This window comes from Tamandua tetradactyla, chromosome 19, assembly GCF_023851605.1.
Source record: "Tamandua tetradactyla isolate mTamTet1 chromosome 19, mTamTet1.pri, whole genome shotgun sequence".
NCBI classification, from domain to species: domain Eukaryota; kingdom Metazoa; phylum Chordata; class Mammalia; order Pilosa; family Myrmecophagidae; genus Tamandua; species Tamandua tetradactyla.
This window is the reverse complement of record NC_135345.1, coordinates 23,734,072-23,751,399: the sequence shown is the minus strand read 5'-3', so window position 1 is coordinate 23,751,399 and position 17,328 is coordinate 23,734,072. Positions and strand designations below refer to the sequence as shown.

At 35.8% G+C, this 17,328-nt stretch overlaps 1 protein-coding gene across 3 annotated transcripts in view; it reads left to right on the top strand.

Moving 5' to 3' along the window:
* PPARGC1A (PPARG coactivator 1 alpha) overlaps nt 1–17,328 on the top strand; it is a 328,446-nt gene that overhangs the window by 285,057 nt on the left and 26,061 nt on the right. For all 3 annotated transcript variants that reach the window (XM_077136510.1, XM_077136512.1, XM_077136511.1), the window contains 5 exons: nt 5,876–6,070; nt 7,904–8,026; nt 8,902–9,106; nt 12,704–12,749; nt 12,859–12,932. In XM_077136510.1, coding sequence (XP_076992625.1) covers nt 5,876–6,070; nt 7,904–8,026; nt 8,902–9,106; nt 12,704–12,749; nt 12,859–12,932 — 643 coding nt within the window. The remainder of the gene's footprint in view (nt 1–5,875; nt 6,071–7,903; nt 8,027–8,901; nt 9,107–12,703; nt 12,750–12,858; nt 12,933–17,328) is intronic.

Genomic DNA, 17,328 nt, shown 5'->3' with positions numbered 1-17,328 from the left:
CAGAGCTTTATATATGGAGATTCAGGAAGGGACCATTATGACAAATTGTACTCCTATTTGAACCCCAGAATCCATCATAAAAGTTGCTTCCCCATTTAGCTATTTGAACTGCTGTGTCTAGTGGAACAAATAATCCAAAATAGTGGATAATCCAAAACTGCCATTTATATTTGGCTTTGGTAATACATTACCAGATGTTACTCTAGCAGATTTTCCTTCCTAATTAGGCCTCACTTAAAGCAGGAGATAATTTTGTCTTCCTTAGCTGCTTCCAGATCAGCAGGATGGGGTAAGGAGGAAGTCCAAGGCATGCGGGGTATTTGGGGGAAACTGGCCCAATGCTTAAAGTTGGTGGTAGATCATGCTGAAAGAATGAAATTCAAATATAGGTAATCAAGATGATGGACATATATAATAGAAATGTTTATTAAGTACCTTCTTGAAGAATTTCAGGCCTTTATCAACTCTTTTTTCCTCCTAATTAATCATGAGTACAGAAACATTCTGTAATAGGAATTAGGCAAATAATAACCTGAAATTTTATATGGGAAAAAAAAGGAGGTTCATAAAGGGAAGAGGACTTCTCACATGGACTGATCCCTACGTAAACAGTACCTAAAATACTGAACCTGATAAATGAATGATAAGAAGACCCCACTGTTTCCTTCTTATTGATGATTTGAATAATGAGGAAGCAAGAATTCTCCTGGCCTAATTCACATTAAGAAAGCTAAGATAATGAAGCTGTGATTAAATGGCTATTAAACTATTTTTATCAAACAGAGATCAAGCAAGTGTGAGAATCTGGGGACGCAGAGTGTAATTGCAATTCTAAAAGATTCAGGAAAAATTACTATCATAAGCAGGGCATGGTCCTTCCATAATAACCTGCATTTAAAAATCTTTGGGACACCACATGCAGTTTTCACTCTGAGTTTCTCCTTTCAGATATCGGTTAGCATCTGAGTCCCTCATCCCCTACTTACTTTAGTGGATTTATTCACCCTATGTGTGCAGTTCAGTGGGTTGAACACATTGTCTGCCCCACCATGTGTAACCAGTTGGAAGATACTTTGCCAAGTGCTGACAGAAGAAGAAGACCCAGATATGATACTGGGGCCGGAATTTCAATTTTGAAGTGACCCTGGTACCCTAAGAGGCAAAATCTATCTCCCTTCCACTGTGCCTTTTGAATGATGTCCAATTCATATAGTGTCCCAGCAGTCCCAAAGAGCATTGATGAACCTTCAAATTGTGTTGACTATCATTTATTATATAAGTAATTTATCATTTATCAAATGATGTATTTATCAAAATGCCATCTCACTTATTAATGATATGGTATTGCTTAGGAATTGTTGTAGATGCAGAAGTTTGGTTTGTTAGCATAGAAGTATGTGTATCATCTGCCTCTGAAACTTCTTTATACCTGTAGTGAGTGTCTGTCATGCCTTCTCGATTCCTGGAGAACCCTTAGGGAATGAAGTGTTACAGTCACAGGGACCTTTATTTAAGTTGGAAGAATAGGTGCAATCTTGCACTGTGTAAGGAGAGCCCAAGGTTGAACCCCATCATGGAAGATGCTGCTTGATAATCACAGAGCTCCACTGTGGAAATGCCTGTGTGGCCTCTTTGTGGCCTTTATTTTCACCTCTCTGCTGCCAGCATCAAGCCTGAGGATGAACTGCTGTAGCTCGTCATCCAATTGGTATCTGCTTGCTCTGCCACTCTCTCACTCCCTCTGCTTTGCTTTATTTTTTTATTTTATCCTCAAAGGAGCTAATAAGTATATTTTTGTAAAAAACAAAATTGTTTTGTAAAAACAATTAGAAAACAGCTTTACAGCCAAGTCTTCAAAAGGATATCTTGCAATGTCATTTTACTGACTAATGCCTGTCCACTACCCTGTCACCTGTGAACAGACATGTGTTAGGAGGCCAGTGTGCTTCATCTGTGCTGACTTTGATTTATTTGCTCTGTAAATTGGGATCTAAGCAATAATGGAAAGTGACATTAATTGTTTAACAGAGTCTGCTTTGTCACATCCATTGCCTTCTCTGAGGTGTCTGATTGTTGAAACTCATACAAAACTAATTGGAATTGCCATGATGAGGGGCAGTGTCTACTCAACTTAACATAGAGAAATATCTGTTGAGCTTCAACATGAAGTGTCATCAGTAAATATCAAGCTTTCTTCCCAGCCTCCTACCTTTAAAGAGAACACAGAGTATTTGAAATAATAAAATGTGTTTTTTCCTTACTTCAAGAAAAAAGTTTACTAAAATAAATTGTCTTAGAGCACTTCTTGCAGTCTCCCACATCCAGGGATGATCATACAAATATTTAATTATCTTATCAATTATTAATCGATATAGTAGTTAATTTCAGTTGTCAACTTGGTCAGGTGAAGGGACCTAGTTCTGTTGCTGTGGACATGAGCCAGTGGTACATGAACCTCATCTGTTGTGGATTATATCTGCAGTTGGCTAGGAGGCATGTCTGCTGCAATGAATGATGTTTGATTTAATTGGCTGGTGCTTAAATGAGAGCGCTCAATGTAGCACAACCCAAGCAGTTCAGCATACCTCATCTCAGCACTCTCAGCTCAGCCCAGGCCTTTGGAGGTGCAGAAAGAAATCACCCTAGGAAAAGTTGCTGGAACCCAGAGGCCTGGAGAGAAGGCCAGTGGAGATCACCTGTGCCTTCCCATGTAAGAAATAACCTCAGTTGAAAGTTAGCTGCCTTTCCGCTGAAGAACTAATGAAATAAATCCCCTTTTATTAAAAGCCAATCCGTCTCTGGTGTGTTGCATTCCAGCAGCTAGCAAACTAGAACAATTGATCATATTATCGATTCAATAATATTATTATCAAATGTGCACTGGCTGGAAATAATGGCTACAGTCCTACTGATACCATCAAGTGTCAGTGCAGTTGTGCCATGCTGGTATAACCATTATGTACTGAGTTATCATACATACTAGTTGAATACCAACTAGCCCTGCCCACACACCTTAATACACACACACGTGCACACACACACAATCACCATGCATATCTTATATTCTTAAGCCTTCCCTTCTCACTGTGGTTCCAGTAAAGAAGAGAATTAAAATAGTTGGTGGTTTAATCAGATCTTGTAAATTAATTATGACATTATCAAGCTCCAGCATTTCTGCCATTGTATTTTGCATACATTCAGTGAGGCATATTAAAGAAATTGGAAGAAACTAGTTCATTTAAATGTCCTTTGTCTTTTTTTATTTGATAGGAATTATCATAGTTTGTTTATATTAGGGATAGAACTAAGGCGCTATTGTATTATGCGATTAAAAGCAAATAGAGGCTGGTAGTACTGCTGAAAAGCCAAACACAAAATTTAAATCGGGGTAAATGAAATTACTCATTTATTGGTAAACATTCTTAACTATTTTCCTTGAGCTATTGGAACCTCAGTGAAATAAGCCTTTTGTAAAAATGGGAAACCTGGAGAAAATGTCCAATTTTTTGAAAGCATGTGTGTTTGTATTTGAGGGGTAAGTAAGATTATATTTTATACTATGAAGATGTTTCTATTAATGTGAAGTTCGTTGTTTTGATGTGATTTAAAATAAAATATATTTCATTTCAGTATGATTTTATTCAGAACGGTTTAATAACCTGATTTTTTTTTTAAATAGGGGAACCTAAATTCAAATAATAAGCAGAAGATTGAAATCTTGACTAACGGATTATGATCCTTGGGAAAAGAGAAAATAATTTCAATATTTTTATTATTAGGCTTCCATGGATGGGGCCCAGAGGCATTTCCAGAGAGGGGTATTCAATAAGTGTTTGTTGTTTATTGTTGTTGAATTGAGCAGTTTGGATTCCAGCGAATTGGTCAGTTTATCGAAGTAAGTGGTGCGTTTTTGAAGTTAACAGTTCCTCTGTTCTTATTAGGATTTGCCCTCCTGCATTGTAGTCTTAAACCTCATACAGGTGTCACACTCCTCTGTGTGCCCAAACTACTTGATTTTAACCTCATACAGGTGTCACACTCCTCTGTGTGCCCAAACTACTTGATTGACAACCTCAAATCCAGAGGCAAAAGTGAGGATGCATTATGCAAATCTAGAAATGCTGATTAAATTCTGCTGTGAGTACAAATGGCTCTTCTTGGCCTCTTGAATCCAAAAGTGTTAGAAGTCTGTAGCTTTACTCCTGGCTGGAGACTGATCAGTAATGAGGAAAAACAATTTTTATGTGAAAATAGAATGTATACATGATAAAGGCCTGCCTAATTTCTCTAGTAATACAATTTGATTTTCTGATTAGCTGTCTTATTCCGTGATTCTTGTAATTTTGTCAGGTCAATTAACTGGAGTTCAGTGCTAAGGAGAAAGGAAGTGTGGGCACTGCTGGCTTCATTAGATGTCAGCAGCTTAGGTGCATTTTGTAATAGAATCTGTGTGGGATAATTTAGCCATATTGTTAATGTCATAGCACACAGAAGTTAAAAAAAAACTTATGAAGCAAGTCAAATTGGACAAACAATATGAAGCGCTAAAAGAAGGAAAGGAAAGTGCTCTGCACAACATATACTGTAGGCAGTAAATGCAGATCAATGAATTATTCAGCAAGTAATCAGAGCAAGTATACCTATGCTGTGTGCCCAAGCACTCTACTGGTGGCCCAGGTTTGTAGTATACAATAGATTGTCTTAATAAGGTACATAAGCTCCAACTTGGAATTCCTGAAGGTTTTTTTTTGTACAGAGTACTGAAATAAATATCTTTTATAATAAATTGTTTGCAGTCTCTTCCCTTCCACTGGAGGTTTCTTGGGACAGAGTTTCGTCTTGTCTCTCTTTGAATCTATCTCCAACACTAACCAACCATGTCCCCTGGTCCTGGAGTAGATACTCCACATATGTTTGTGGAATAAATAACTGATTGTTAATTAGCTTTCAAAGGGTGCATTTGTGGAAGTGAATCTGAGAGGTGAGAAAACATGTTAGAATACATTTACTTGCAGGGGGCCCCCTTAGAAGTAATGCTACACTAGGAGAGAAGCCAAGGCAGCAAGAAATAAATGTAAGTGTGTAAGAGACATTGCCAAGCAAGTCTCAGCTTAGTGCTTGAGCAGATAAAGAGGAATCAAGGTCATTCCAGAGTTTAGGTCTGAAGAATTGTTATTCAAAATGGAAAAGGGAAGGGAAATAGTTTCAGTGTGAAAGGAAGGACCTAAGCTTGGGTTTTGGAGATGAGGAAGCTATGATCAGGTAAAACGTTCATTAGGCAGTTATAGATCCATGACTAAAGGTTGGAAGAGATGTCAGGGAAATCAAGACATTTTTTGGAGTGTTTAGTGATGAGATAATAATTGGAATCATGCAAGTGTATAGTGTCTCCTGGTAGGGTTTCAGTTTCTGGTGGTGTTTAAACAGAGGTTATCTACACATTTGGGAGAGTATGCTGTAAAGGAGTTTTGAACATTGTATCTGAGAATAACATAGATGATGGTTAAAATTCTTTCAGATCCAGACACTCTAAATCTTCTCCTTTAGTTATGGAAACAAGGCATACTATGTGGAAACTGGCCGTGAAACAAGACAGAATCATATATAACAGTATTAAATACTGTTATAAATTACTAAATCAGACCACTCAACAATCAGGGACTGGTGGAATAGAGGTATTAATTTTGTGATTCTGAGCAAAAGAGGATTTGGGGGGTGAGAAAGACAAGATCTTTGTGGTTGGGCTTGGACATTAAAGGTTTCCCATGGAGTTGACTCATTAGGTTACATGTCTTCCATCTACGCCGATTAATCATGTTACCCAACCCCCGATGCCAACTCACATAGGCCGTCTCCTGTTTTTCTGTGTTTGCAGAAGATAGATGAAGAGAATGAGGCAAACTTGCTAGCAGTCCTCACAGAGACACTGGACAGTCTCCCTGTGGATGAAGACGGATTGCCCTCATTTGATGCGCTGACAGATGGAGATGTGACCACTGACAATGACGCCAGTCCTTCCTCCATGCCTGACGGCACCCCTCCGCCTCAGGAGGCAGAAGAGCCGTCCCTAGTAAGAACCCTTCCTACTGTTTAACAGGAATTGGAGTTGCCTCTGGCTACCTGCTGCATGGGTATGAAGTAGTAACAATCAGGTTTGGATTCTTAATTTAGATTGATGCACGAACAACACCCAAGCACACAGTTGCAAATTCTGTGATTCTCTGCTTTAAAATGTTGAAAATACAGGTCTTTGTGTGATGTTATTACAGTTTTTTCTTCTTCAACTACCTTTTGTTGTGCATGTGTGTGCCTATTGCTTAGTATTATTCATGTTAATGGTAGAAACTTAGGAAATGTAGAGGGAAAAGCCCAATACACTGTAAACGTCATGTGTAATTTCAAATAATCTCTAATATTAACATGACTGAAATCTTTTCACTTAATATATATTGTAAATAAATCTGTGAATTTTAAATACATGCATCATTTTAAATGCTTGCATAGTATTTTATAGTGCAGAGACGCCCTAATCTATTATGCAATGCCATATGGCCATTGGAGGTTCAATTTTTTTACCTCCTATTTTTCACCATTATAAATTGTATAATTGACGTATTTGTAGTTTTATTCTTATGCATGCAATTCTAAAAATTCAATTGGTAAGTCAAAGGGTAGTCAACATTTTGAGGCTTTGGATCCATATTTCTCGTGAAGGTTTAAAAATAATACAACATTGGCAACCTAAATTACATTTATGGTAGGCAAATAAGAACTAATTTCTTGGGAATGAAGAGTGAGCTTTCTTTTCAATATAGTGCTTAACCAGAACTTTATTAATTCTAAGGCATAGTTTACCTTCTCATCTATGGTAGTCATTTGTCACTTGCCATAAATCTGATGTAAGAGTATGCTGGGCAAATTATGGAATGCTATTCTCTGAACTTTAATAATGTGCTTTGCCATAGTGTTTAGAGGTTGTTTCTTTTATATCTCTAAATCACTAATTTTTTTAGATGCTGAAACACTCCCTGTAAGCATATTTAGATCTTACTTCTATTACCTTGTATTTTAAGATTTCTGGTCTAGAGAATACTCCCAAAGTAATTGTGACTTATTTATTCCTAAATTTCTCCATGTGTCTGTACCATTGGCTTTGCTGTGCAGTGCCCTGATTTTTCTACATTTAACACCAGATTATTTCCATTCACAAAGTTGGCTGAGTTGGCTTATTGATTAAGGCACATATTGCATGTCCAAGCGGGGAGGTCCTTGTAGGTCAAGTCAGTCGAATGAAGAAATAGAGGTTTGGAGACAGTGAGCCTTTTGCCTAAGCTCATACAACTAGAGTCAGAACCCACATCTCCTGATCTCCAGCAAGGACTCTGTCCTCTTATGAAATCTTTTCTTGTTTTCTGAAATCAGTGCTGACTGCTCTTATCCACGTTTTCAATTCATAAATTTGGGACATGATTGTGAGATATGGTTCGAAGCACCACCAAATCTTTCCTTTATTGTCACTTGATTCATTTGAGTTATTGAGGCAAAAATGTATATAAATATATTCATCCTCCCACCCCAGCCCTCATTTATGGAAGCATTATGGAAATTCCTTCAGGGAGATCCTTTTGCCTTGTCTAAAACATAAGGTAGACAATACCACGTCTCAAATGTAGGAATAGAAAATATTTCCACAGTTGGTAAGCAGGATGCCAAACTTTTCTTACTTTTTAAAAAAATATGTTTCCTGTAGCACTATTGTGCTAAAGTATGGTTAGTTAAAGTGATAGATCATACTTATGATTACAGTGAATTAATTTTAAGTTTAAAGTTTCAATAACTTATTCTAATCTTTAAAAGATGCACAACTTTTCTTGCTTTTCCACCTTCCCTGATGTACTTCTAGCTTAAGAAGTTGTTACTGGCACCGGCCAACACTCAGCTAAGTTACAATGAGTGCAGTGGTCACAGCACCCAGAACCATGCAAACCATCATCACAGGATCAGAACAAACCCTGCAGTTGTTAAGGTACAAATGTAAACTATTTAATACGGGTGGGGGTGGGGGGTGAGTAACAGAGTTTTGCTTGAAGCTGTAAAATGATACTTCTATGTGTGTTAATTCAGCTGGGGTCCTGCAACTGCTCCCCAATGGTGAAGCACTATGAAATGGATTTCGAAAAGCAGCACATGAGCTAATGTAAACTAGGAAGAGTTCATTTAAGCGTTATCTCTTGAATCCTTGGGCTGGAAGTCCCACCGTCTGTTCCTACTTGCCCACGTTGTTAGTAAATGCAGCAAATGTGGGCTATGATAAAATTGGGTGTGAGGATGGTATTATCTATGAGTGACTTTCAGATGCAGGATTACCAGTTTGCCAGCTGTCTAACCTGAGAAAGACTGCTCTGGAATCGCCGCAAAAGATCCATCTCTGCCATTAATTGGATGAAATGCTAGCAATGACATAATTCGGTTAGCGGGCGTATTAAACAATGTTTGTCTTGCCATTCACTGTGAGTGAAAACTGAGCGTTAAGGGGTACTTAAGAGAGTTGTGAATACTGGGCTCCAGCAATCAGAGGCAAATTAAGGTTTAAGCCGGCTTTTTCTTTTTTTTCTTTTTTTTAATTCACAGTAAAGGCGCTGTAGGGTCTTGTTAGTTACATGTTGCTGAGTAGGAACATTGAAATGTAGGAGAAATGAAATAAAAAGCTGCATAAATGTCATTTAGGAATTTTAAATGTAATTTTCTTTCCTTGTTCTGCAAACAATTATTCACAGCTCATAGATCTGGTACACTTAGACTGAACACTTCATTGAAAATCTCATCTCTTCTGAAAACCTATATCCATTCTGATAAGGTTCAGTTCACTAATTTTAGCTTTCTTTATGCCTTGTTTTTAAGACCGAGAATTCATGGAGCAGTAAAGCGAAGAGCATTTGTCAACAGCAAAAGCCACAAAGACGCCCCTGCTCAGAGCTTCTCAAGTATCTGACCACAAACGATGACCCTCCTCACACCAAACCCACAGAGACCAGGAACAGCAGCAGAGACAAATGCACCTCCAAAAAGAAGCCCCATGCACAATCTCAGTCACAGCATTTTCAAGGTAGGCTGGGGACCCAAATGCACGTTGTGGCTGAGGGCGCTGAAGGCAAGGAAAGAAGGAGGCAAGCACAGCGACTGGGATGCGAAAACTTCGGGCTTCCGTTCCATCTGTGTCTCTCTGTGAAAAGACAATTCAGCGCCTTATCGTAGAAGGGGAAAAAAATACGTCTTCCTTGGACACAGGTTGAACTCATCCTATTTGGCTGATATGCAGTCTAACTCATGATGTACAGAAGGCACTTGGAGTGTTAGCTGAGGGGGCAGGGAGGAAATGCAAAAATCAGATGAGGTTCATAGGAATTTCTGAATTGCTGAGATAATTGAAGTTCCAAGGCTAGCCAATTCATTAAAGAGCTTTTATTTCACACCCCCCACTTCAGAAATGGAAAAAAAACGAGGCATTGTTGATTTGCTGTATGTACCTTAAGAAGTAGTAAATAGTATTTATGTGGCACCTCTGATCCTTAAGTGCTTTCTTTCCTTTTTAGACCACATGCTATGGAAATTCCTGGAAAATATTGTTGTTATTGTTTTGTTATAATCTAAAAATATTGCCTAGATTATACTAAACATCTGGGTTGGAGTTTTTTTTTATTTTTTATCTTTATATGTTGCTAGAAGGCTGAAGCTTCTGTGGCAGACTGGAGTGATTTTTGGAAAAACTTCTCTGCACAGAGACATATGTATATATTTTTTCTTTTTGGCTCCTCCTCCTCAAAATGGTCTTTTCTTAAAGGCGCAAAGAGAGCTTGTTGAAAGTTACTGTTGCTTTAAAATATTTCAGCTTCCGCCTTAACTCTACCTCTAACGTGTAGTGGAAATAGGCATATTCTAAAATAGCAGTTATAAACATCCACCTCTCATTTCCTTTTGTTTCCCCAATGTTCCCTTCCAGCTGCAGAATTGCAACCCCTGATCCCTGCTTTGAACCATGATTGATTATTTCATGCAGGTATGCTGTTGTTGAGACTGCTTTTAATAAGTATTTCCTTTCTCAGGATTTCCAATTTCCCTTCCTCATCCTTACCTCCCCATAAGCTGAGGATTTTCAGGCACCTTCTTTTAATATTTTAAATAGGTTCTCCATTAGGTTTGCCCTGGTGAGTAGCTCAAATTTGCTGTCAGCCCCCTTCTGCTAGTTCCCGGAAATACATTTAGTGAAATGGGTCTTAGTCTCTCAGAACTCTCTTCGCCCCTGCTGGCTCTCACTGCACCCACTGGAACATTTTTCCTTAGAGCAGAACCAACCTGCTGTGGGACTCGTCCACATGCAGGCTGGGGAGGAGGCGCAGGGGCAGCCAGTTGGTCTCTCTCTAATGCATGAATAGAAGAATCATGGGGCTGCTTTGTCCCACATCCTGGCCATGCGTTCATCTTTGGAGATGAATTTAAAATCCCAGGCCAGAGAAAACTCTCAAGTCAGTATACCTAGCAGTATGTGTTTTAAAACACTTCTTTTTTTAAAAAAAAAAGTTGTTTCTTTGGGGTTTTGGAGATTTTACTTTTTAAATCCTCTCACCATTCAATATTACTATAACTTTTACAAACCATGGCAGTGAAGGCTTAACTAGATCTGTGCAGGAAATGTTGTTTGCCTGAGACCAAGTTGTGTGTGCATTTCCCAAGGCATATGTCTGTGGCAAAGTAGAGAAGTCTTATTCCAGAATAAACAAAATGTTTATTTTTTGTTTGATGCAAACAAACAAAACATGTTCTCACAGTTATTAAATGCCTGAAAGAAATTAATCATAGCTAACCATTATTAACCAATGGGAAATACTCAGCTTCAGGGTTATTTAAATTACACTAAAATTTAAAAAGTAAAAAATATTTGAACAGAGATGTTAACTGAGAGGGGCTACTGAAGTTACTTTTTTGGTGTCATCATTTTTTTCTTGCTGAATTTGCTCTCTATAACATTGTGGAGTCAATGTTCTTTTCTGTTTCTTAGGATAATCATTTGACCTTTGGCTTATTTAAGTGTTAACAGTTACTCATTTATCCGTCCATTCATTTATGCATTCACACATCAAAAACATTGTGATTTTCAATGTACAGCTGTATAACATAGTTCCTAGTTCATATATGGTTGTATTTTCTACAGAACCTATGTGAGTTATTCTAATAATAAATAGTTGAGCACCATGTGTTTTTTTCTGTAGGACTCCTTATATTAAACATACTAAAAATTTAATGTAAAATGTGCTCATTTACCTGTATATATGAAAAAAAAAATCAATGAACCTGATTTGTAGATGACAGCATGATCTTCATATTTCTGGATACATATTGGACAGATGCAGTTGTTTAAAAATTAAATCTAAATCTGCAGACTAAATACATAAAAACTATTTATCCAAGTAAGTTCCTAATTTCAAGCTAATTTGGGCATAAATAATGCTTTCACATTTTAAAGGACCTTAATTTGGGGTTTGATTAATTTTCTTTAATATCTGTTGAAAGCAATTACTTTTGATAATAGGAGAAAATAAATATATTTGCAGGTAACTCTGAGAGCAACTAGTTTTAGTTAGATATATGGACCTGGAAATATGATGTAGCCCTTCTTGGGTCCAGTTTCTTTATTCCTAAAATAAGAAAATTCATTCTAAAGGCCTTTTTGATTTCAAGTCTATGACATTCATTATGTAAATGACTACGTCTTGATTTGAAAGTAGGTATTTTAATCACCAAAATTGAGATATATCTATGTATATATAAATATATATTTATAAATAAACATATATGCATATATATGTATATATATATATACATATCATACATGATGTAAATGCCAAATATGTTTCTCATCATGTTTTCCCCTCCTTCTATTCAAAATACAAGACTGTCACCGAGAAGCAATTGAAATTTTGGAGTGAGAAGAAGATTCTTACTCCTCTCTTCATAATTGGGAAATGCCTCCTGTAGGAGGTAAGATTTAGGAAAATATAAAAGAACCTAGGTGAGCTGTCTTTGTAACTCCATAGGTCTCTCAATTGGTAAATTTAACATCTTACTTTAGTTATCCATCAGATTTGGGCACTTGAACCTCTTTTAAACCATCTGGATTAATGTCCACAATTTGCTATACTCTGTAAATTAATTTTCAGAGGATGGAATGGTTGCTAGCTGAGCTTTACCCTCTTAGAAATAACTGATTCTCAGGGCTAGATTTAAAATTATACATTTTAGGAGTAAAATCAACTGAATATTCATAATGTTCTGTTGCCTTGTACTTACTCTGCTGTTTTCTTGTCTAAACAAATCGTGTACTGTATTCCAAATTAAAAGGAAAAACATTATTTCTCTCTGATGGTATGATGCACATTTTGTATCTTTAACAGGGATGGTACATTTTTTGGAAAATTCTGTTTTTGTATGTGTTTTCAAATAATAGTTTACTGATGCAAATGTTGTTTGGAATTCATTTTAGCATAATGGACTGTCATCTGACTTCAATCCAAGATTCAGGATTTCCTTAGTTAAGTCTTCCAGTTTCCTGGTTGTGTTTCCAATTTGACTGTAATAGAAAGAAAATGAATCCAAAAGCCATTCAAATATTCATAATTAGTTTTTTGTTTTTTGTTTTTTCCTTTAGCCAAACCAACAACTTTATCTCTTCCTCTGACCCCAGAGTCACCAAAGTAAGTATGAAGAAATGTAACCATTTTCAGAAAGGGAAGGGGGTTCTAATACATTTGGCTACAGCAACTCCATTTCAGTTTGTTTTTATAAATGTGCCATATCTTCCAGTGACCCCAAGGGTTCCCCATTTGAGAACAAGACTATTGAACGAACCTTAAGTGTGGAACTCTCTGGAACTGCAGGTAAGCCTAGTATTTTACCTGAATCTTATCATTTTGTGTGAAATATGTATTCGACTGTAAATTCTTGTGGTATTATCTGTGTCACTAATGAAATTTACAAAGAGTGCAAACAAAATTGCCTAAGAAGTTATCTGTAAATACTTTTGGTTGTTTATTTTTTGTAAGGCAAGACATTTATTGTCATCAGACTCAGTCCAGGCCCTTTGATATATATTATCGTTTTGGATCCTCAAATAACCTATTTCAGATTAAGATACCAAGACTTGTGTAGGGGGAGAAATTAACATTTATTGAGCTCCCACTCATAAATGTGCTAGGTATATAAGCAGTTTTGGTTAATTTCACAGTAATCTCATAAGAAAGGCGGTAGTTTCCTCATTTTAAAGATGAGGAAATAAGGTTCAGAAATGTTAAGTACCTTGACAAAAATCACCGAAATAGAAAGCAAGAAGCTTTGAACCCAGGTTTACTAATAATCAGTGCTTCTCTTGGAATAGTTTTTCACTCCTCATTACACTTAACAGAATAATGCTCTCTTAAATGTGTCACCAATTTTTATCTTCCCAGCAAAGGAGAAAAATTAAAATAGCCCATTCATCAAAACAAAATGTCGCTTCACTGTTTTATACTTCTGAACTCATTTAGTCCCTTGGATAACCCCTAAGATATTTACTAATCTGAAGGGTTCTAAGGCAGACTTCTGGGTTGGTTGTAAATTGTGGTTTTGCAATAAGTGCTTTAGGCTGAGGAAGTTGAACCCTACCAGGAAATGATTCTTAGATGTCTGATCAAGAAACTCCTTGGCTCTGGCCATTGCTGATAAGGGGTAAAGAACAGCACGTTGAACAAGATGCTTTCAACCAGAACTATGGTGGCTACATACACTGTGCTTTTTGTCACTAAGTTTAATTTCCCAGTTTGGGTTTGCTCAATTATCTCCCTATGAAAGGTCGATTGCATGATTGCCTGATTTGGTCAAGCAGTTAGAATAATTAATTTCAGGGTATTCAAACATATGCATATAGGTCTTTACATTCATACACATACATATATGCATGTTCACTTATAATTGTGCCTATAAAGTCATTTCTTAAATAAATTATAATTCACATATATGATTATAAGTGACTTTTTTGTGTATATGCAATAACAGTTATTTTATTAGACCAATGAAGATGAATAATTAGATTTATCTAAAAAGTTTACAAAAGTATATATACTTTTACCATGTTAATTTTACTTAAAACAATATACATTCAAATATCAATTTTTTGGTACAAGATGGAGAACTTTACCTTGCAATTAGGTGTGCCTCCAGGGGATCCATTCATCTTTCTTTCACACAGCACACAAATCATATATCATAGATGGTGTCTGTTCTTCATTTCTTGGTCTTTGAAGAAAGATAATTAAAGACAAATGTGTGATAGTCTGAGTGCAAAATGCTTTTAGATTTGTATTATTTTTCTCAGCGTTTTCTGAAACCATCCACTTACAGCTAATTTGACAGCATTTCTTTTAGTGACATCCCTTTACTGGGCCTTTTTATAGAAGTTATAACTTATAATTAAAAATTTATAATTTTTGTAGAAATTATTTTATAGAAATTATAAGATATAATTTCAATTAATGGAGATTAACTGGCTTGGAGAAATATACTATTGTGTCTCTTGGTAATAACTCAACTCATAGAAATCTAGTAACCAAGAGTTTTTAGTCTCTTGTGAGCTTTAGTCCACCACTGTGTTAGAGAAGGATGGGAGAGCTTCCCCTGTATACAGGACGCCACGCTTTCCATTATAGGAATGCCTTTTATTATTCTTTTATTACAAAATAACATAAGTTTACTATAGAAGTTGTGAAAAATATAAAGTATTAGAAAATGATATTCATACTTCTTTGATGGAAAAATATCCATATAATTGTTTATTGTTTTCTATGGATAACTTGATGCTTCAGTGATCACTTTTTGTGTGTGTGTATATATATATATATATATATATATGTACTTTTGCATCCTGGTTTTTCGATTAACATTTTTAATAAGAATTTTCATCAAAAATCACAAACCCTTTATTATCTTGCTTTTAGAGTGTTGTATAATATTACTTTGAGTAGTACAGCAGAATTTATTTACTCATACTCTATTATACATTTAGGTTGTGAAGTGTAACCATTTTGAAATAGCACTGCAATAGAAATTGTTCATAATTGTTTAAATCTTATTTTCTCAAAACAGATTCCTAGCAGTTAGTAAGGCTGAAAAAATGGATATAAATATTTTGGGGTCTTTTATAAGTATTGTGACATTGCTTTATAAAAAAGGTTATTTCCATGTAGAATTTCATCAGCACTGTAAGGATATACTTTCTTTGTCATAACTTTGCTAACACTGGGCACCTTCATTTTTAAAGTGTTTTGCTAATGTGTAGCTATGAATATATCATTTAAATTGTATTTACTCTATTGGTGGGATTCTGGTACCATAAAAAGCATTTATTTTTATTTCTTCTTGCCAGAAATTCTCCTTTCTGGTAGGTACCTAGTTTTAAATCATTTAATTATAATTTTTGAAAGGTTAATAGCCTAAATTCTATTGAAAGGTGGTTAGAGATTTATAGAAGATAATTTTTTTATTATTGGAAGCCTTAAAATTGTATACAATGTATTCATTTCTGTCAGTGAGTCACCATTCATTTTATTCATTTAAATCTTTTATCCTTGATATTATTTAAATATGATTTACCAATTTATTTTTAATATCTAATTGATTTTGGCAATACAGTAGGCCCTGGTATGCATGTAGCTAGGGTAAGAAATTAAGAGTATTCCATGTAAAGTGTGAAGCATCGTGCTTGGGCCACAGTAGGTGCTAAATAAATGTTTCCTGTGTTTAAGATGTGGGCTTATAGTCTGCTGGGAAGCTAGTACATAAGGTATAAATAGCATAAAGGGAAATATTATATATTTTTTGTCATGTTTTACCACCTTCTAAAAAAGTTGGGACCAAAAGCTGGTATTTAGTTTGTTGAACATGGTGGTAATAAGTGCAAATCAGATAAACTGAGGTAGGGCCAAATTGTATTACATAAGAGAAGTGATTTAAAACTATAGGAAAACAAGAAGATGAGGGGATACTTGGAGGACATTAAGATCTGGAAGGAAAAGTTTGGAACCTGTTTAGATGCTGTTGAAGGGAGATTCGAGGAGAAGAAATTTTATTTTTCTGATAGAACTATCCTGGGTTCAAAATGCTATATAATGTGTGATGTTATGATCTCCATCTCTACTAAAAATCTTCAGTGAAATCCCTCTTGCATGTGGTAAAGAGTATTTGCTTTTGGAGGATGTGGCAGACACTGATTTGTGCCTCAAGAGAATAGTAAAGTGAGAACAGAAGTTATCAAAGGGAACCCTGTGACATGGCTCCAAATTAAATACAGTGATTGTGCAAAAGATTAAAAAGGTTATAAAGACAGTTTGGGACTGAAAGAAGCATTCAGGCAATATAGTTGCTGAGTGAATGATAGAGTTGTCCCATGGTATGAAGTTTTGAGGAAACTGAGCTCTCCACAGGCTAAACTGATTTGGAGAGAAAAATATTTGTCATATTTTGAAGTGTAAGAAGTGGAAAGGAGAGAAGATTTTGCTGGAATAGGAGTAAGAAGGTGGTAGAAAATCAAAGAAATGTTCAGGTGATTTTGGCATGACAGTGATATCAGTAAGGAATCACAGATGGAACATACTTTCCCTCCATCATCTTTTTACTTCTAAGATGCTTTCTAGCTCAATATTTTCATTTTCCTCAGTTTTAAAGTTATATTCATAATTCCAAAATGAAATTTCTGTTCAGCTCGAAGAACTAATATATAGGTTGAACCATAAAATTACCAGTATTTAGCTGTTTTGACATACAAAAATGTCAATTGCCTATGGTTTGACATTTGCTAAAATACGTTATAAGCAACATTGTACTAAATAAAAGTAATCTACTATGATTTTTTAAAAAGCAAACAATATAGTTTAAACTGTTCAGATTTGGTGTTGGACAAACTCAAATTCAAATACTCTGGCTTTGCCCTCATTTAGCTGTATGACCTTGGTCAACTTACTTACCTTGGTAAAACTCAGGATCCTTTTACATCAAAGGACAGTAATACAAGTACCTGTATTTCTTTGGGTCACTGTGAGAATTAAATGAGGTAACACATGTAAAAGGCTTAGCCCAGTGTCATAATATATGAGCATTCAATCAATATTAGTTATTCTTTACTAATTGTTAGCGAACTTCATCTACTGTAGTCATTTAGTCCTACTGCTAATCTTTGCAACTTTTGTCTCTCCTTGCCTGTTCACTTTTGTTGATCTTACTACTAAATCATACTCTTCAGAATTC